The following is a 20,880-nucleotide window of genomic DNA, read 5'->3' as shown; positions in this document are numbered from 1 at the left end:
ATAGTCGAAAGGGAAGGAGGAAGCATTCGAGAGCAAAGGCCAGACGCTGAAGCCTTGAACTGCAGAGCCCAGCAATAGATTATTCATGTGTAAAATGATTAACAATCTGATAGAATGAGCTCATGGAACAGCAAGGGAGCAATGACCCAGTTTTGGGAGATCCCCACGTAGTGAGTCACAGAATCCCTGCAGTGCAGAAGGAGGCCATTCAGCCCATCGGGTCTGCGCCGGCGCTCTGAAAGAGCGGCATACATAGGCCCACTCCCCCGCCTATCCCCGTCACCCCATGTAATCTTTGACACTAAGGGGCAATTTTAGCACGGCCAATCCACCAAACCTGCACATCTTTGGACACTAAGGGGCACTTTTAGCACGGCCAATCCACCAAACCTGCACATCTTTGGACACTAAGGGGCAATTTTAGCACGGCCAATCCACCTAACCTGCACATCTTTGGACACTAAGGGGCACTTTTAGCACGGCCAGTCCACCTAACCTGCACATCTTTGGACACTAAGAGGCAATTTTAGCACGGCCAGTCCACCTAACCTGCACATCTTTGGACACTAAGGGGCAATTTTAGCACGGCCAATCCACCTAACCTGCACATCTTTGGACACTAAGGGGCAATTTTAGCACGGCCAATCCACCTAACCTGCACATCTTTGGACACTAAGGGGCAATTTTAGCACGGCCAGTCCACCTAACCTGCACATCTTTGGACACTAAGGGGCAATTTTAGCACGGCCAATCCACCAAACCTGCACATCTTTGGACACTAAGGGGCACTTTTAGCACGGCCAGTCCACCTAACCTGCACATCTTTGGACACTAAGGGGCAATTTTAGCACGGCCAATCCACCAAACCTGCACATCTTTGGACACTAAGGGGCAATTTTAGCACGGCCAATCCACCTAACCTGCACATCTTTGGACACTAAGGGGCACTTTTAGCACGGCCAGTCCACCTAACCTGCACATCTTTGGACAGTAAAGAGCAATTTTAGCACGGCCAATCCACCAAACCTGCACATCTTTGGACACTAAGGGGCAATTTTAGTACGGCCAATCCACCTAACCTGCACATCTTTGGACACTAAAGGGCAATTTTAGCACGGCCAATCCACCAAACCTGCACATCTTTGGACACTAAGGGGCACTTTTAGCATGGCCAATCCACATAACCTGCACATCTTTGGACTGTGGGAGGAAACCGGAGTACCCGGAAGAAACCCACACATACACGGGGAGGACGTGCAAACTGCACACAGTCACCCGAGGCCGGAATCGAGCCCGAGTCCTTGGCGCCGTGAGGCAGCATTGCTAACCCTCTGAAAGGAATGCTAACCCACCGCAATCTCCCTTGACTCGGCTAGGTTTATAGTCTAGAGCGTGGGCTTGATTTCCTGGTGCTAGGAAATGGTGTGCCCTCGACCACGCCTGTCATGGACCCTAGGGTAATGGCAGCCGGGTTCGAATCCCACAACGGCAGATGGTGAAATTTGAATTCAATAAAAGTCTGGAATTAAAAGCCTAATGATGAAACCGTTATCGTTTGTTCGCCAATGCCCTTTTGGGGAGGAAATCTGCCATTCTGACTGGGTCTGGCCTACATGCAACACGTGTCCTCTGAAATGCCACTCAATTGAAGGGCATTTTAAAACGGGCACTAAACGCTGGCACAGCCAACAATGCCCACATCTCATGAATAAATGAAGTCCTCTTTTCACCCTCTTTCTTTTCCAGATGTGCCTCTTTTTACCGACCCCCTACCCGCCACTCGAAAGTTTCCCCGTATGTACGCGATCAAAACCCCTCATGGTTTTGATCGCCTCGATTAAATCTCCTCTCGACCCTCTCTGCTTGAAGGAGAACAATTCCACCTTCTCCCAGTCTCTCTCCCATGTACCCAAAGTCCCTCATCCCTGGTGCCTTCCTAGTAAATCTCCTCCGCACCCTCTCCAACCCCTTGACCTCTCTCCTAGAATGCGACGTCCAGAACAATTCACAACACTGCAGTTAACCTGCGTTTTATGAAGGTTAAACATAACGTCCTTCCCTCCATGCCTCGATTCATAAAGCCCCAGATCCTGTCTGCTTTGTAACAGAACATGTGTCCTGCCCTCTTACGAGCCTTGTGTCCATACACTGCCCACTTCTCTCAGCCCCATACCCTCTTTAAGATTGTACCATTTGGTTTATCTGCCATCCTTATTCCTCCCACCAAAATGTCTCCAGATAAATTGTGAGGGGTCAAGACAGAGTTCCAATTCTCCCCCCACACCTTGTCATGTACTAAGACAGATTTTCGTCTGTTTACACAGTAAGTAATTCCGGGAACAGATCGTCTGTTCCTCCTACGCAGAGTGGATAGGAAGGATCAATAACTGGAGGCAGGGACAAAGATTTGAAGCAGGAAAGATTAGAAGGGAGTTTGAGGAGAGATGTTCCCACAAAGAGGGTAGGTTGACACCTGAGAGATTAGGTAAAGCCGTCCTTAGCCCAGATGACCATAGGCTGCTTTCCTCGTTGAGGGGGGAGAGCTGACTGGTGCTGATTTAACCCGAAGGTCACCACACCTCAGGCGAGGGGGAAGGTTGAGAAGGCGGGGCCTTATTGAATATCCTCAGCCGGCACGGGAATCAAACCCACACTGCTGGCCTCGCCCTGCATCACGGACCAGCCGTCCAGCCAACTGGGCCAAACAGGCATCTGAGAACTCGCTGCCTGAATGGGTGCTAGAGGCAGGGACCCTCATGACATTTAAAAGCTACTTGGGTGTGGGCGTCAAAGTGGCACAGTGGATTGGCACTGCTGCCTCACAGCTCCAGGGACCTGGGCTCGATTCCGGCCTTGGGTGACTGTGTGGAGTCTGCACGTTCTCCCCGTGTCTGCGTGGGGTTCCTCCGGGTGCTCCGGTTTCCTCCCACAGTCCAAAGATGTGCAGGTTAGGGTGGATTGGCCGGGCTAAATTGCCCCTTAGTGTCCAGGGATGTGCAGATTAGGTGGGGTTTATAGGGAATGGGCCGAGGTAGGGGGCTCTTTTGGAGGGTCAGCGCAAACTCTATGGGCCAAATGGACTACTCCAGCTCCTAACTCTTAAGCTTATCACAGTCAACATGATCGAGCTCAACCAGAATCCGAAAATCGACACTCGACCCTCCTCTTAAACTTCACTTTTCCCATTAGACGGTGCCCGATTGACATAATCCACTCCTCAGAATCCTCTGTCGTCCCCGATCATTTTACTCAATCTCTTTCTGCTTCAGTGGCTGACTTGTCCTTTCAGTTCCGAGATGACGAGAAGTGCTCAGTATTTCACATGGCAGGATTTCCTCGGTGATTGCGGCTCAGAAAGTAACCCAAACATATTCACTTGCTTATCCAGCTCAGCTCGGGAGTCTTACCCACAGAGAACCGCGAGGGTGGGGGCTGGGGGGGGGGAGACGATTAGCCAAAAGTATCCGGGGACACAAGAGGACAAACTTTATTTCACCCGGCGAGGGGTTAGAACATATAACATACAGTGCAGAAGGCCATTCGGCCCATCGAGTCTGCACCGACCCACTTAAGCCCTCACTTCCACCCTATCCCCGTAACCCAATAACCCCACCTAACCTTTTTGGTCACTAAGGGCAATTTATCATGGCCAATTCACCTAACCTGCACATCTTTGGACTGTGGGAGGAAACTGGAGCACCCGGAGGAAACCCACGCAGACACGGGGAGAACGTGCAGACTCCGCACAGACAGTGACCCAGCGGGGAATCGATCCTGGGACCCTGGTGCTGTGAAGCCACAGTGCTGGTCACTCGTGCTACCGTGCTGTCCTTAGGATTAGGATTAGGATTGGGACTGCGTCGCCCGAGAGTGTGGTGGAGGCGTGTCCAATCAAGGTTTGTAGAATCGAGGTTTGACTGCCTGAGGATAAACAAATGCAAGGCCACGGGGCAAATAGGTTCCAGCTAATTTGTTCTCACCGCGAGCTTGCACAGAGAGGGCGAATGGGGGTCCATTCTGTGCTGTAAAAATTCCGAGCTTGGCTTTGTGTCAACTACAGGTTTAGTCAATGCTGGTGGCACCTGGCTTCAGATAGTTTATAAAGGTATTAAACTGGAGGCCCTGAAATAGGTGGCTGAGACCCCCCTGGTGGCATTCCTCAAGGCCTGTTGGCATGCCAGTAACCTCTAACCTCCAGCTCCAATCAGAGAAAACATTGCTTATTCATAAAATATCTCCGCTGTTTCCTCATTCTTCCCAAGCCATTCCGGAGGAGCTGCGTTGGAGGCCTTTGAGGGGTGGCTTCGAACCTGTGTCTGAAAAAATGTTCGGTGGCTTGGTCTCCACGGCCTTCTGTGGTAGAGAATTCCACAGAGACTGTGTCCTCTTCTTCTAAACCCTCCCCATCCTGCATCCAGTCTGCCCAGCCCTGTCAGAATTTTATACGTTTCAATTAGATCCCCTATTACAATCCTAGACCAGACCCTGGAATGCTGGACTGAAATCCCAGTATTTTAGTTCATTTGTAAGACAATGCGGAAAGAATGTTTCGCCCCAGGAGTGATCGCACAAAGAAATAGGGATTTGGTATTTTAAAAACTTTATTACGAATGCAATATTAAACCCTTTAACTTAACAGCCGAAAAGAACAGCTTACAATTACCCCTTAATACTACTACTCAATATCCCCTTAAACAACAAGAAAATCAATCAATCCATTTAAAAATCAGCACGGCTTAGAGTAATACTTTATAAAACAGATTTGGCTTCAGTTGGAACCTCTTCAGACTCTGGCTGAATATCTTCAAATCGCTGCTTCAACTGCGTTGTTCCAGCCTCGTCCTCGTCTTCAGGCAAGACTGCTCTGCTTTGAAATATTATCACTCTTTTCTAAACTATCCTACCGGGGGAGAAAACTGCCTTTACTTGTGGTCAAACCAAGGGTTGCCATATCAGACCTCAACTCTTCTCCCCAAATACAACTTTTTAAAAAATGTCTCTCTCTCACCCTTAGATCCACCCAGCACTGGCATCATCTCCCCAAGCTGAAAAACAAATGGACTTTCCAGGGACTGAAAGCACATTAACTCCCCAGGGACTGTTCTCCAGTCAAACCGCAGTGCATTAGCCCAGACTGACAAACACATTCCCCTGTCAATTTCACCTTCTGGCTGATAAAAGCTCCCGGGACCTGCAAAACAGAATCCTTAAAAAAAAACCCACAGGACCACTGCAGTCACTCACACTCCCAATTGCCCAATACATTTACAATCCAATTTTCTGAAAATCCTCCAACCTTCACATTCCTCTAAACTCCAGTGAATACAGACCCTCCACCCTCATAACTGTTCTTCAGAGTTACATAGACACGGAGACAGACCATTTGGCCCGAGTAGTGCATGCTCAAACCACCCCCCCCCCCCCACCCCCCCCCGCGCTCCACCTCACCCCATCAGCATATCCTTCTGCTTCTTTCTTCCTCGTGTGTTTATCCAGCTTCCACATTCTCACCACTCTCTGGGTAAAGATGTTTCTCCTGAATTCCTGACTGGACTCATGAGTGACTATCCTATATTTTTGATCCCTAGTTTTGAGTCTAGGGTGGTGAAAAAGGGCATACGGGACACTTGCCTTTATCAATCGAGGCACAGATTACAAAAGCAGGGAGGTCATGTTGGAGTTGTACAGAACTTTGGTGAGGCCACAGCTGGAGTACTGTGTGCAGTTCTCGTCGCCACATTATAGGAAGGATGTGATTGCGCTGGAGGGGGTGCAGAGGAGATTCACCAGGATGTTGCCTGGGATGGAACATTTAAATGATGAAGAGAGGTTGGAGAGGCTTGGGTTGTTTTCGCTGGAGCAGAGAAGACTGAGGGGCGGCCTGATCGAGATGGACAAGATTATGAGGGTAACGGACAGGGTGGATAGGGAGCAGCTGTTCCCTTTAGTTGAAGGGTCAGTTACGAGGGGACACAAGTTCAAGGTGAGGGGTAGGAGGTTTGGGGGTGATTGGCAGGTCAGGTGTTTTTCATGTGTTGGTGCAGACTCTGCACTGTATCGTCCGTGATTCTGAGGCTTCTCCTTGTTCTCGTCCATGATCACTGCATCACATCAGGTAATCACATTATAAGCCGGTTATGAAATAATGTTTTTCCAAATGTCAGTGAGCTATTAATACATTTTATATATGCCTCGCTAAGTACCTGATAACTGCAAGAGAACATTGCAGTCATTATCAATGTCGCTGGTGCAATTGATTTATCTGCTGTGTCAAGCTGCAATAATCAATGGTTCAAGTGCCCATACCTTTGTTGCCCCTGGACTGAAATGTTGCAACACCTTCCTGTCTGGCATCCCATGTTGTACCTCCCCTGCAAACTCGGAATCTCATCCTTACACACTGCTTCCTGTATTCTGTGACAAATGTAGAAATTGTTTCTATTATGTTTCATATTTGTGGCAGTGATGTTATTGAAATCCTGGCTTACAATCCATACAGGCAGTGTGTCTACTAAAGCTGTAATTAAGGAGCCGTAAAAGTGAGGTCACCATTGCTTCTAACCGTTTACTATATAGATAGCTAATTATATTTTGGATGGTTCCCTGGGATATAGATAATTTGAGAGAATTGAATCAAAATAATACATAAACTTGTCAAGACATGGCTAAAAAGTCATAAAACATAAACACAAGAAAAATGTTTTAAAAATTACTTTGAAAAAAAGTAATTTAACAGATGCTTCAAGAATTCTGGAAAAACTAGAATTCTGCGCTGAAATTAACCATACGATCCTATTCTTTTTTTATAAAAAATTTTTTTTTTTAGAGTACCCAATTATTTTTTCCAATTAAGGGGCAATTTAGTGTGGCCAATCCGCCTATCCTGCACATCTTTGGGTTGTGGGGGTGAAACCCACGCAGACACGGGGAGAATGTGCAAACTCCACACAGACAGTGACCCAGGGCCGGGATTCGCTGCGCTGCCCCATACGATTCTATTCTTAAGGAAATCCTTATCTATAGTTTAGTCCCATGTTCATTTTCATTGGTTCTAACTCTCAGCTGAGACTTCGTGATTCGTTCAAAAAGGTATCAATCGCTCAACAGGTGATTAGTTATTCAGATATTAATCACTTACTCAAGATTAATTAATATTTCCCTGGCACAATCCAGTTTCTCACATGCCTTTTCACGGTTATCGATTCTTTATGTCATGACTAGCCACTGGCCTTGCCATGGTTACTTGATTGTTGCAATCTGTTAAATATCTCCTCAATACAAATACATTTCCATATGATGTTTCTCTAGGTATAGTTCAGATGGGGACATTCTTTGAAACATCTGCAGACATGACCTTAAGAGTTCAACAGTCCACTCATCTTCCAGAACATTAATTATACTTTTTGCAGACTAGGTATTTCGAAAAATCATTTTATTTCCCAGTTGGGGGCAGCACGGTAGCACAGTGGTTAGCACCGTTGCATCACAGCGCCAGAGTCCCAGGTTCGATTCCCAGCTTGGGTCACTGACTGCGTGGAGTCTGCACGTTCTCCCCGTGTCTGTGTGGGTTTCCTCCGGGTGCTCCGGTTTCCTCCCGCAAGTCCCGAAAGATGTGCTTGTGAAATGAATTGGACATTCTGAATTCTCTCTGTGTACCTGAACAGGCGCCGGAGTGTGGCCACTAGGGGATTTTCACAGTAGCTTCATTGGAGTGTTAATGTAAGCCTACTTGTGACAATGAAGATTATTATAGTGTGAACATGAAGGTATAATCAACGTATGTTTATCGATTGAGTTACTATTAAAGTTCAAATCATGTTAATGTGTGATCGGCAAATGCTAACAAACTATTATCTGTCTAACAGGATAGGAATGGTGCACTGTAGCTGATCGAGAAGCTTGCACTCCATCTTGTCTGGGTCTCGCCTCCCTGTATCTGCTTGAGGAAGACTGGTGAACGAAGAAATTCGAGTCTTGTCCGATCACCGTGCAGTTGGATGGTACCGATCCCCTCCCTTTCAACGTGAAGGCGCAGGTTAAGAAAGATCAATGATTAAATGGAACTTGGAAGTTTAATTTTGACTCCGATGTCTCAGCAGGCTTCAGCCCAGGACTGCTCCGCGCGACCAATAAAAATCCACCGAGATCTCTCACCGATTCCCAGCAGGAGGAAGTTCAAAATAAACCAGTGGGTAAACAAATGGGGGAAGCTGAGCGTTGATACACCAAAGTGTCGTAACCAGAAACCTGTATGTGAAATGAAATGGAAATGAAAATCGCTTATTGCCACAAGTAGGCTTCAATTAAGTTACTGTGAAAAGCCCCTAGTCGCCACATTCCGGCGCCTGTTCGGGGAGGCTGGTACAGGAATTGAACCATGCTGCTGGCCTGCTTTCAAAGCCAGCGATTTAGCCCTGTGCTAAACAGCCCCTGTTTTATGTTCCAGGACTGATAACACCTTATTGTACTCTGGTCACTGAATCGCGATCATTCAATTGCCCGTGATTTGCACATTGAGGTTTCTTCCGAGAACTCGTCAAGTTCAGCAGCCAAACCCTCCTTGTTGAGAGAGACGGCCTCGATTCGACATGCACACATTAAACTCCCCTATTCAGGTTAAAGTTTGCTGTTGCAAAGATCTCACCTGGACAAATTACACAATGAGGCTGACAGGACCCGCCCCCCCCCCCCCCCCCCCCCCCCGTAGTGTGTGCCCGTTGCAAGCTGACACACGGCTACGAAAGAATGTCATTTCCATTCATCGATCCCCGGGGATTTTGTTTTTGTAAAGAATCGACAGAAATGTATGGCACAGAATGAGGCCATTCAGCCCATTGTTCATGTGCCGGCTGGAGGAGAGATTTCCAGGCAGGTCTCATTTTGGTCTGTTGGCCCGCAGGCCTTTCAAGCTCATATCCAAATCTTCATCAATGCGATGAGGGTTTCTGCCTCTTCAACTGAATGAGAGAGGGTGCAGAGGAGATTCGCCAGGATGCTGCCTGGGCTGGAGCGTCTCAGCTATGGGGAGAGGCTGGTTAGGCCGGGGTTGTTTTCCTTGGAGCAGAGAAGGCCGGGGGGGGGCCTGATCGAGGGGGGCAATATTATGAGGGACATTGATAGGGTGGGTAGGAAGGAACTTTCCCCCTTAGTAGAGGGTCAATAACCAGGGGGCAGATTTAAGGTCAGGGGCAGGAGATTTGGAGGGGATTTGAGGAAAACCTTTTCCCCCAGAGGATGCTGGGAGTCTGGAACTCGCTGCCTGAAAGGGTGGGAGAGGCGGGAACCCTCACAACATTTAAGAAGCATTTAGATGAGCGATTGGAACTCCGCAGCAAACAAGGCTACGGCCCAAGTGCTAGGAAACGGGATTAGAATTGATTGGAGCTTGATGGATGGCGCACACTCAATGGGCCGAAGGGCCTCTTTCTGTGCTGATTCTTCTCCAGACCCGCTGGGTGAAAATGTGCCCATTCAACTCCCCTCTGGCTCTTCTTATTATATCTGCCACTATAGTTCATTGGCCTCTCTGCTAATGGAAACAGGCCCTTCTTATTTGCTCCATCCAGGTTCCACATGATGTTATAAAGCACAATTAAACCTCCTCTCAGCCTCCTGTTCTAAAGAAAGCAACCCTGGCCTGTCCAAATTTTCTTCATTGTTGCAATTCTCCAGTCCTGACGACATCCTCTATAAATCTCCTGTCCCCCTCACTGTCGCGATCATAGCCAGTGATAGCACCCCCCTTGCAGCACGCCGCTGTGCAGAGGGACCTGGGTGTCCTTGTGCGTGAATCGCAAAAAAGTTGGTTTGCAGATGCAGCAGGTAATTGAAGGAAAATTGAATTTTGTCCTTCATTGCCAGAGGGGTGGAGTTTAAAAGCAGGGAGGTTATGTTGCAGCTGTATAGGGTGCTGGTGAGGCCACTCCTGGAGTACTGTGTACAGATTTGATCTCCTTACTTGAGAAAGGATGGACTGGCACTGCAGGGTGAGCAGAGGAGATTCACTAGGTTGATTCCAGAGTTAGGATTGGCTTATGACGAGAGACTGAGTAGACTGGGACTATACTCATTGGAACTTAGAAGAATGAGGGGGGAACCTTAGAGAAACATATAAAAATTATGACGGGAATAGGAAAGATAGAAGCAGGGACGTTGTTTCCACTGGCGGGTGAAACTACAACTAGGGGGCATAACCTCAAAATAAGGGGAAGCAGATTTAGGACTGAGTTGAGGAGGGACTTCCCAAAGAGCCGTGAATCTGTGGTATTCTCTGCCCAGTGAAGCAGTTGGGGCTACCTGATTGAATGTTTTTAAGGCAAAGATTTGGTTTTCTGATCTGTAAAGGAACTGAGGGTTATGGAGAGAGCGGGCGGGTAAGTGGAGCTGAGCCACAGAAAGATCAGCCATGATCTCATTGAATGGCAGGCAGGCCCGTGGGCCTACTCCTGCTTCTAGTTCTTATCTTCTGAGTCAGAGGGAACGGGGTCAGAGTTGGCACCTACACATGAAAATGGCCACCTAAACGAGGGTCAGCATCGTCTGGGCAGCTGCAGCCAAGCGCGAGTCAGCAGCTTCGGGAGAAACTATAAAACAGGCAGTGGAATAAAGGGACAAAGGTGGATTGCTTCATAAAACCGGCGCACTTCCCTTTATTACTCTGAAGGGTGGCCCGTGCCCAGGAATGATGACATCAGCCAGGTTCAGCACTTTATTGCGGTTCTTAGCCTGGAGTTCGGGGTTTTCGCTCAGGACCTGCCAGCTCCCGTCATCGTCTTCCCTCTCGAACAAGTCTCCAGCCACCACCACGGTGCCCTCATCCGTGCCCCTCACCAGGACACTCACGTCGCTCCCCGCAGTGGCCCGGGGTGGGCAAAGACCTCGACGCAATCGTCGACCGCGAAGGGGAGGCCAGCCCGGAAGTCGTGGCTGAGGTAGACGTCCCCCCGGCAGACGTCGTACGACACAATGACGGTGGCCCGGGGAAGAGGTTGAGGTTGCCGACGTGGTCCGAGTGGCCGTGGGTGCACACCACAAACGAGACGTCCGCCGGCGCCAGGCCGTGAGCCTCCAGCCCCCACAGGATGGCCTCCTTGTCCCAGGGGTTGCCCGTGTCCACCAGGACCGCCCGTCTCCCCTTCAGCAGCGTTACTGTGCCATCTGCCTTCATGTTGCCGTCTGTGTCTGTGTAAGCGTAGCCCTCTTTGATCACAAAGACCGAGTACTGCTTTCCCAGAATTGTGGATGAGCCGACAGGCTCTGTCCGGATTCTGGGAGCGACGCTCATCATCAATCAGTCAATGCACCGGGAGAAACCTCCAAACAATATCCAGTTCTTTATTGGAAAGACCAAAGGAAACAAAAACAAATGGATTTGCTGCTCCAAATTGAACATACTCTTAAATATAATTTAATTGTTTCTATACCTGGACCAATAAACATTTTTAAACTTAGTTAATGGGATGTGGACATCGCTGGGCGGACCCAGCATTTGTTACCCGTCCCTAATTGCCCTTGAACCGAGTGTCTCGTTAGCCATTTCAGAGGGGCCGTTAAAGAGTCAATCCCATTGGCTGTGGGTCTGGAGTCACATGTAGGCCAGACCGGGGTAAGGATGGCAGATTTCCTCCCCTAAAGGGGACATCAGTGAACCTGATGGGTTTTTAACAACAGTCGGTGATAGTTTCATGGGCATTATTACGGAGACTAGCCAGAATTTAAAAATTTAATTTCAATTCCTCCAGCTGCCGGGGTGCGGTGTGAACGCGCGCCTCCCTCCTCAGGGCACCCCAGCACCACCCTCCTCGGGGCACCCCAGCGCCTCCCTCCTCAGGGCACCCCAGCACCACCCTCCTCGGGGCACCCCAGCGCCTCCCTCCTCAGGGCACCCCAGCACCACCCTCCGCGGGGCACCCCAGCGCCTCCCTCCTCGGGGCACGCCTGCGCCTCCCTCCTCGGGGCACGCCAGCGCCACCCTCCGCGGGGCACCCCAGCGCCTCCCTCCTCGGGGCACCCCAGCGCCTTCCTCCGCGGGGCACCCCAGCGCCTCCCTCCTCGGGGCACCCCAGCACCACCGTCCGCGGGGCACCCCAGCGCCTCCCTCCTCGGGGCACGCCTGCGCCTCCCTCCTCGGGGCACGCCAGCGCCACCCTCCGCGGGGCACCCCAGCGCCTCCCTCCTCGGGGCACCCCAGCACCTCCCTCCTCGGGGCACCCCAGCACCACCCTCCGCGGGGCACCCCAGCGCCTCCCTCCTCGGGGCACCCCAGCGCCTCCCTCCTCGGGGCACGCCAGCGCCTCCCTCCTCGGGGCACCCCAGCGCCACCCTCCGCGGGGCACCCCAGTACCACCCTCCGCGGGGCACCCCAGCGCCCCACCCCAAAGCACTTTGCAAGCCGACAAAGGACCTGCTGGGAGGTAAGTCTGTGCTTTAAAAACACTTACCTGGTCCCGTTTTCGGTCCCTCTTTTCTGCTTTTTAAAAATATTTTAGTATTTAAGGCGGGAACAGGAAGTTTGACCCGCGGACCTCTGGGAAGACCCTCACCAATAAATTCTGGTGGAGAGGAAACCCGAGACACTACACGTGTAGTGTCTCCCACCCGCCCTCCTCCTCTAACCTAATAATAAAACCCACTGGTGTGAGGTAAGTACCATATTTTATTATTAACACGAAAGCAAGTAAGTGATTTTTACGCATTTTTACTTTTGTACCTTTTTCAAATTGTGTGTGTGTCGGGGGGGAAACTGAAGTGAAATCACAGAAAAGCTGTGGCCTGAGTGGCTGGTTGGGATTCTACACTAAATTAAAAAACTGAGCATTGGTAACTAATTAAACATAATTACTTAATTATAATTTAGAGGGATATCTAAGCCAGAGATCGGAGAGTACTATATTTAGCTTTCGCATTTCTATTAGAAATCTAGTGCTAGGAAACAGATAGTCAACAGTAACTTTGAAATAAATAAAAAAATATTCAAAAAAAATTTTTTTTAATTTAAATTTAAATTTTAATTAATTGACGCAATGTCAGTTAGAGGGGTGCTGTGCTCTGACTGTGAGATGTGGCAGGTCCGGGAGGCTTCCAGCGTCCCGGATGGCTTCATCTGCAGAAAGTGCACCCAACTGGAGCTCCTCACAGACCGCATGGTTCGGTTGGAGCGGCAATTGGATGCACTTAGGAGCATGCAGGTGGCGGAAAGCATCATAGATCGCAGTTATGTAGATGTGGTCACACCCAAGGTGCAGGCAGAGAAATGGGTGACCACCAGAAAGGGCAGGCAGTCAGTGCAGGAATCCCCTGTGGTTGTCCCCCTCTCGAACAGATATACCCCTTTGGATACTGTCGGGGGGGATAGCCTATCAGGGGAAAACAGCAGCAGCCAGAGCAGTGGCACCACGGCTGGCTCTGATGTTCAGAAGGGAGGGTCAAAGCGCAGAAGAGTAATAGTAATAGGGGACTCTATAGTCAGGGGCACAGATAGGCGCTTCTGTGGACGTGAAAGAGACTCCAGGATGGTATGTTGCCTCCCTGGTGCCAGGGTCCAGGATGTCTCCGAACGGGTAGAGGGCATCCTGAAGGGGGAGGGCAAACAGGCAGAGGTCGTTGTACATATTGGTACTAACGACATAGGCAGGAAGGGGCATGAGGTCCTGCAGCAGGAGTTCAGGGAGCTAGGCAGAAAGTTAAAAGACAGGACCTCGAGGGTTGTAATCTCGGGATTACTCCCTGTGCCACGTGCCAGTGAGGCTAGAAATAGGAAGATAGAGCAGCTAAACACGTGGCTAAACAGCTGGTGTAGGAGGGAGGGTTTCCATTATCTGGACCACTGGGAGCGCTTCCGGGGCAGGTGTGACCTGTATAAGGACGGGTTGCATCTAAACCGGAGAGGCATAAATATCCTGGCCGCGAAGTTTGCTAGTGTCACACGGGAGGGTTTAAACTAGTATGGCAGGGGGGTGGGCATGGGAGCAATAGGTCAGAAGGTGAGAGCATTGAGGGAGAACTAGGGAATAGGGACAGTGTGGCTCTGAGGCAGAGCAGACAGGGAGAAGTTGCTGAACACAGCGGGTCTGGTGGCCTGAAGTGCGTATGTTTTAATGCAAGAAGTATTACGGGTAAGGCAGATGAGCTTAGAGCTTGGATTAGTACTTGGAACTATGATATTGTTGCCATTACAGAGACCTGGTTGAGGGGAGGGCAGGATTGGCAGCTAAACGTTCCAGGATTTAGATGTTTCAGGCGGGATAGAGGGGGATGTAAAAGGGGAGGCGGAGTTGCGCTACTGGTTCGGGAGAATATCACCGCTGTACTGTGAGAGGACACCTCAGAGGGCAGTGAAGCTATATGGGTAGAGATCAGGAATAAGAAGGGTGCAGTCACAATGTTGGGGGTTTACTACAGGCCTCCCAACAGCCAGCGAGAGATAGAGCAGATAGGTAGACAGATTTTGGAAAAGAGTAAAAACAACAGGGTTGTGGTGATGGGAGACGTCAACTTCCCCAATATTGACTGGGACTCACTTAGTGCCAGGGGCTTAGACGGGGCGGAGTTTGTAAGGAGCACCCAGGAGGGCTTCTTAAAACAATATGTAGACAGTCCAAACTAGGGAAGGGGCGGTACTGGACCTGGTATTGGGGAATGAGCCCGGCCAGGTGGTAGATGTTTCAGTAGGGGAGCATTTCGGTAACAGTGACCACAATTCAGTAAGTTTTAAAGTACTGGTGGACAAGGATAAGAGTGGTCCTAGGATGAATGTGCTAAATTGGGGGAAGGCTAATTATAACAATATTAGGCGGGAACTGAAGAACATAGATTGGGGGCAGATGTTTGAGGGCAAATCAACATCTGACATGTGGGAGGCTTTCAAGTGGCAGTTGAAAAGAATTCAGGACCGGCATGTTCCTGTGAGGAAGAAGGATAAATACGGCAATTTTCGGGAACCTTGGATGACGAGAGATATTGTAGGCCTCGTCAAAAAGAAAAAGGAGGCATTTATCAGGGCTAAAAGGCTGGGAACAGACGAAGCCTGCGTGGAATATAAGGAAAGTAGGAAGGAACTTAAGCAAGGAGTCAGGAGGGCTAGAAGGGGTCACGAACAGTCATTGGCAAATAGGGTTAAGGAAAATCCCAAGGCTTTTTACACGTACATAAGGGGCAGCACGGTAGCATTGTGGATAGCACAATTGCTTCACAGCTCCAGGGTCCCAGGTTCGATTCCGGCTTGGGTCACTGTCTGTGCGGAGTCTGCACATCCTCCCCGTGTGTGCGTGGGTTTCCTCCGGGTGCTCCGGTTTCCTCCCACAGTCCAAAGATGTGCAGGTTAGGTGGATTGGCCATGATAAATTGCCCTTAGTGTCCAAAATTGCCCTTAGTGTTGGGTGGGGTTACTGGGTTATGGGGATAGGGGGAGGTGTTGACCTTGGGTAGGGTGCTCTTTCCAAGAGCTGGTGCAGACTCGATGGGCCGAATGGCCTCCTTCTGCACTGTAAATTCTATGAAAAAGCAAAAGGGTAGCCAGGGAAAGGGTTGGCCCACTGAAGGATAGGCAAGGGAATCTATGTGTGGAGCCAGAGGAAATGGGCGAGGTACTAAATGAATACTTTGCATCAGTATTCACCAAAGAGAAGGAATTGGTAGATGTTGAGTCTGGAGAAGGGTGTGTAGATAGCCTGGGTCACATTGAGATCCAAAAAGAAGAGGTGTTGGGTGTCTTAAAAAATATTAAGGTAGATAAGTCCCCAGGGCCTGATGGGATCTACCCCAGAATAATGAAGGAGGCTGGAGAGGAAATTGCTGAGGCCTTGACGGAAATCTTTGGATCCTCGCTGTCTTCGGGGGATGTCCCGGAGGACTGGAGAATAGCCAATGTTGTTCCTCTGTTTAAGAAGGGTAGCAAGGATAATCCCGGGAACTACAGGCCGGTGAGCCTTACTTCAGTGGTAGGGAAATTACTGGAGAGAATTCTTCAAGACAGGATCTACTCCCATTTGGAAGCAAATCGACGTATTAGTGCGAGGCAGCACGGTTTTGTGAAGGGGAGGTCGTGTCTCACGAACTTGAGGAGGTCACTAAGATGATTGATGCAGGTAGGGCAGTGGATGTTGTCTATATGGACTTCAGTAAGGCCTTTGACAAGGTCCCTCATGGTAGACTAGTACAAAAGGTGAAGTCACACGGGATCAGGGGTGAGCTGGCAAGGTGGATACAGAACTGGCTAGGCCATAGAAGGCAGAGAGTAGCAATGGAAGGATGCTTTTCTAATTGGAGGGCTGTGACCAGTGGTGTTCCACAGGGATCAGTGCTGGGGCCTTTGCTCTTTGTAGTATATATAAATGATTTGGAGGAAAATGTAACTGGTCTGATTAGTAAGTTTGCAGACGACACAAAGGTTGGTGGAATTGCGGATAGCGATGAGGACTGTCGGAGGATACAGCAGGATTTAGATTGTTTGGAGACTTGGGCGGAGAGATGGCAGATGGAGTTTAATCCGGACAAATGTGAGGTAATGCATTTTGGAAGGTCTAATGCAGGTAGGGAATATACGGTGAATGGTAGAACCCTCAAGAGTATTGAAAGTCAAAGAGATCTAGGAGTACAGGTCCACAGGTCACTGAAAGGGGCAACACAGGTGGAGAAGGTAGTCAAGAAGGCATACGGCATGCTTGCCTTCATTGGCCGGGGCATTGAGTATAAGAATTGGCAAGTCATGTTGCAGCTGTATAGAACCTTAGTTAGGCCACACTTGGAGTATAGTGTTCAATTCTGGTCGCCACACTACCAGAAGGATGTGGAGGCAGAAGAGATTTACCAGAATGTTGCCTGGTATGGAGGGCATTAGCTATGAGGAGCGGTTGAATAAACTCGGTTTGTTCTCACTGGAACGAAGGAGGTTGAGGGGAGACCTGATAGAGGTATACAAAATTATGAGGGGCATAGACAGAGTGGATAGTCAGAGGCTTTTCCCCAGGGTAGAGGGGTCAATTACTAGGGGGCATAGGTTTAAGGTGAGAGGGGCAAGGTTTAGAGTAGATGTACGAGCAAGTTTTTTACGCAGAGGGTAGTGGGTGCCTGGAACTCGCTACCGGAGGAGGTGGTGGAAGCAGGGACGATAGTGACATTTAAGGGGCATCTTGACAAATACATGAATAGGATGGGAATAGAGGGATACGGACCCAGGAAGTGTAGAAGATTGTAGTTTAGTCGGGCAGCATGGTCGGCACGGGCTTGGAGGGCCGAAGGGCCTGTTCCTGTGCTGTACATTTCTTTGTTCTTTGTTCTTCTTTGTTCAGAGCGCATTCACCGTTGTAATGTCGGAAACACAGCAACCCACTTTGGACGCATGATGATCCCAGGCTGAGATAACGGCCGGAGAATGTTTGTCTTGAGTGACGAGGGAAGGATATTGTCCAGGACACTGCCCTGCTCCTCTTTGAGTAGTGGCTGTGTGGGATTTCTCATGTCCAGCTAAGAGGGGGAGAGTCTGTTTGACATCTTTCCTGAGGCTGGGGGAGGTCGACATGGGGGGGGGGGGGGGGTGGGGGGGAGTCGGTGGGAGGCTGCTTGATGCAAGTGAAGAGTTTTAACAGTTTAACTTGTGTGGTTCCCTCGAATTAGTCAGCAGAGCTCTGAAGGTAACAGCTTGATGGCTCAATCTTTTTATGACTCATTATATTGTCTGCAAAGATTAGGTTTGATCCATCAATTGCTGGGGGACACGGGCAGAGACAGCAGGAAAGTCCACTGTTCGGCCACTGCTGCTCTTTGCATTAGACAGAGTCAATGGGAGGGAGGCTGGTTTGCGTGAAGGACTGGGCTACTGGGTTATATTGGGTGGTTTTGGGGGTATTTTGGGTGGTTTAGGGGGTATTTTGGGGGGTTATGGGGGTGTTTTGGGTGGTTATGGGGGTATTTCGGGTAGTTATGGGGGTATTTTTGGGTGGTTTTGGGTGTATTTTGGGTGGTTATGGGGGTGTTTTGGGTGGTTATGGGGGTGTTTGGGTGGTTATGGGGGTATTTTGGGTGGTTTTGGGGGTATTTTGGGGGGTTATGGGGTATTTTGGGTGGTAATGGGGTATTTTGGGGGGTTATGGGTGGTTATGGGGGTGTTTTGGGTGGTTATGGGGGTATTTTGGGGGGGTTATGGGGGTGTTTTGGGTGGTTATGGGGGTGTTTTGGGTGGTTATGGGGGTATTTTGGGTGGTTATGGGGGTATTTTGGGTGGTTTTGGGGGTATTTTGGGTGGTTATGGGGGTATTTTGGGTGGTTATGGGGGTGTTTTGGGTGTTTATGGGGGTATTTCGGGTGATTATGGGGGTATTTTGGGTGGTTTTGGGGGTATTTTGGGTGGTTATGGGGGTATTTTGGGGGGTTATGGGGTATTTTGGGTGGTTATGGGGGTGTTTTGGGTGTTATGGGGGTATTTTGGGTGGTTTTGGGGTATTTTGGGTGGTTTTGGGGGTATTTTGGGTGGTTTTGGGGGTATTTTGGGTGGTTATGGGGGTATTTTGGGTGGTTATGGGGGTATTTTGGGTGGTTATGGGGGTATTTTGGGTGGTTTTGGGGGTATTTTGGGTGGTTTTGGGTGTATTTTGGGTGGTTATGGGGGTATTTTGGGTGGTTATGGGGGTATTTTTGGGTGGTTATGGGGGTATTTTGGGTGGTTTTGGGTGGTTATGGGGGTATTTTGGGTGGTTATGGGGGTATTTTGGGTGGTTATGGGGGTATTTTGGGTGGTTATGGGGGTATTTTGGGTGGTTATGGGGGTATTTTGGGTGGTTATGGGGGTATTTTGGGTGGTTATGGGGGTATTTTGGGTGGTTATGGGGTATTTTGGGTTGTTATGGGGGTATTTTGGGTGGTTTTGGGGGTATTTTGGGTGGTTATGGGGGTATTTTGGGTGGTTTTGGGGGTGTTTTGGGTGGTTTTGGAGGTGTTTTGGGTGGTTTTGGGGGTATTTTGGGTGGTTATGGGGGTATTTTGGGTGGTTTTGGGGGTGTTTTGGGTGGTTTTGGAGGTGTTTTGGGTGGTTATGGGGGTATTTTGGGTGGTTACGGGGTTATTTTCTCTCCCGAGGCCGCGGGACGGTTCTCTCTCTCTCTGCCCCGGGTGGAGGCTCCTCCCGGCCGGGCTGCGATCCAAATTGAGGCCGGGGACGGGTGAGAGCGGAGGCCACAGACTTTAACCCGAGATTATTCCAATACCCGCCCGGGACTAACCTGAGCCCGGCTCCCGGCTGCAAACCGCCCGCCGCCTCTTTCCGCTCCCGGTCCGAAGGCACCACAATAAATCCCACCCGCCCGCTTCAGTCACACCGGGCTTCCCGCGGTGAACCTGCAGATCAACCCTGCCTCTGAACAACCAGCTTCCGGCGCCCTCCCGCCTGGTCCTGTTTGAGTTTCAGCAAGGACAACTTGCATTGATTTATTGTGGCAGCTTCAACAGTTAACATCAGAAAAGGGGATAACATTTGATACCAGAGGCAGGCAAGGGGAGCAAAGCAGTGTGAATACTGGAAATGCTCAGCAGGTCTGGCAGCATCTGTGATGATTCAGATCAAATGACCTTCCAAATTGGAGGGTCACCAGATCACCGGGGTGGGGGGAATCGTCCATAAACTTGCCGAATCGGGCAAGTCGGTTTCACGGATTGACGGGAGGTTACAGCTGTCCCCGACGCCATGGCGTCCGCATTACCACGCCCAAGCGGTCTTGACCTCCCGACAGGCTTGGGCGATACGGAGCCCCGCTCCGTCGCGACACCAGTGAGCAAGTTCAAAAGCTCGTGGCATTTCGGTTTAAGGCAGGGGCTACCGGGGAACGATTGTGTTGTAGGCTCGAGGGAGCGGGCGGCACGGTGGTTAGCGCGGCTGCCTCACAGCGCCAGGGACCCGGGTTCGATTCCAGCCTTGGGCCACTGTCTGCGCAGAGTTTGCACTTTCTCCCTGTGTCGCCGTGGGTTTCCTCCGGGTGCGCCGGTTTGAAAATGAATGAAATGAAAATCGCTTATTGTCACAAGTAGACTTCAATGAAGTTACTGTGAAAAGCCCCTAGTCGCCACATTCCGGCGCCTGTTCGGGGAGGCTGGTATGGGAATTGAACCGTGCTGCTGGCCTGCTTTCAAAGCCAGCGATTTAGCCCAGTGTGCTAAACCAGCCCCTAAACCAGTTTCCTCCCACAGTCCAAAGATGTGCGGGTTAGGGGCCTGGGTAGGGTGCTCTTTCAGGTCGGTGCAGACCCGATGGGCTGAATGGCCTTCGGCACACTCGGGATTCCATGGACTTTGCCAGTACTACGTTTTAGTCGGCAGAACAGGGAGCTCACTCGGTACTCAGGTTCGAGACTAGGTTGCGCAGAGGAACAAAGGGACCTCGGAGAACAAACGCCGCCATGTGTATGACAGTTTCACATCAGGCAGAGCACTGTCGCTGGAAGCTATGAAGTGAACGGTAACCTTCACAGGTTCCAGTATGCAGGATTTTTACACCTTAAACTGGCACCGTTACTATGCAGCAATATTTCCAAAGCATTTAAAAAAAACTTTTGTTGGTCCCAGGATAAATAGTTCCCATTCGAGCTCGTATCTCAAATAATCATTAATTCCGATTCAGCAGGTTCAATAATTGCCGTAAGGGAATTGGCATAAATACTTGCGAGATTGGCTTGCTCTCAGACTCGACGGGCTGAATGGCCTGCTGTACTGTACTGTTTTGATTCTGGCATCAGCGAGCCTTCAGTTCAGATGTGTTTCACGGTGTCAAGAGGCGGCCTCACCATTTGCGTGCGGTGAAATCTTCCGGACCCGCCAATGGTTACGGGGTTGGGCATGCCCTGTACTGTTCCCCCGCCAGGGAATGCGCCATGGGGGGGGTCGGACGTCACCGTC

General features: G+C 50.1%; 1 protein-coding gene and 1 long non-coding RNA gene across 2 annotated transcripts; both read right to left on the bottom strand.

The window, feature by feature from the left end:
• Nucleotides 1-4,583: 4,583 nt before the first annotated feature.
• On the bottom strand, nucleotides 4,584-19,663 carry LOC140404682 (uncharacterized). The gene is made up of 2 exons (XR_011938549.1): nucleotides 19,215-19,663; nucleotides 4,584-8,247 (listed from the first exon to the last, which is right to left on the bottom strand). It is a non-coding gene; the product is annotated as an uncharacterized lncRNA (long non-coding RNA).
• Nucleotides 10,626-11,288, bottom strand: mblac1 (metallo-beta-lactamase domain containing 1). Its single transcript, XM_072493340.1, is given in 4 exon segments — nucleotides 10,626-10,851; nucleotides 10,853-10,870; nucleotides 10,872-10,978; nucleotides 10,981-11,288. Coding segments are annotated over 4 exon segments (657 nt in total). The 5' UTR covers nucleotide 11,288; the 3' UTR covers nucleotide 10,626.
• Nucleotides 19,664-20,880: the final 1,217 nt, after the last annotated feature.

Source organism: Scyliorhinus torazame, chromosome 31 (genome assembly GCF_047496885.1).
Source record: "Scyliorhinus torazame isolate Kashiwa2021f chromosome 31, sScyTor2.1, whole genome shotgun sequence".
Lineage (NCBI taxonomy): Eukaryota > Metazoa > Chordata > Chondrichthyes > Carcharhiniformes > Scyliorhinidae > Scyliorhinus > Scyliorhinus torazame.
The sequence above is the reverse complement of the archived record's forward strand: the minus strand, read 5'-3'. Positions and strand labels throughout refer to the sequence as shown.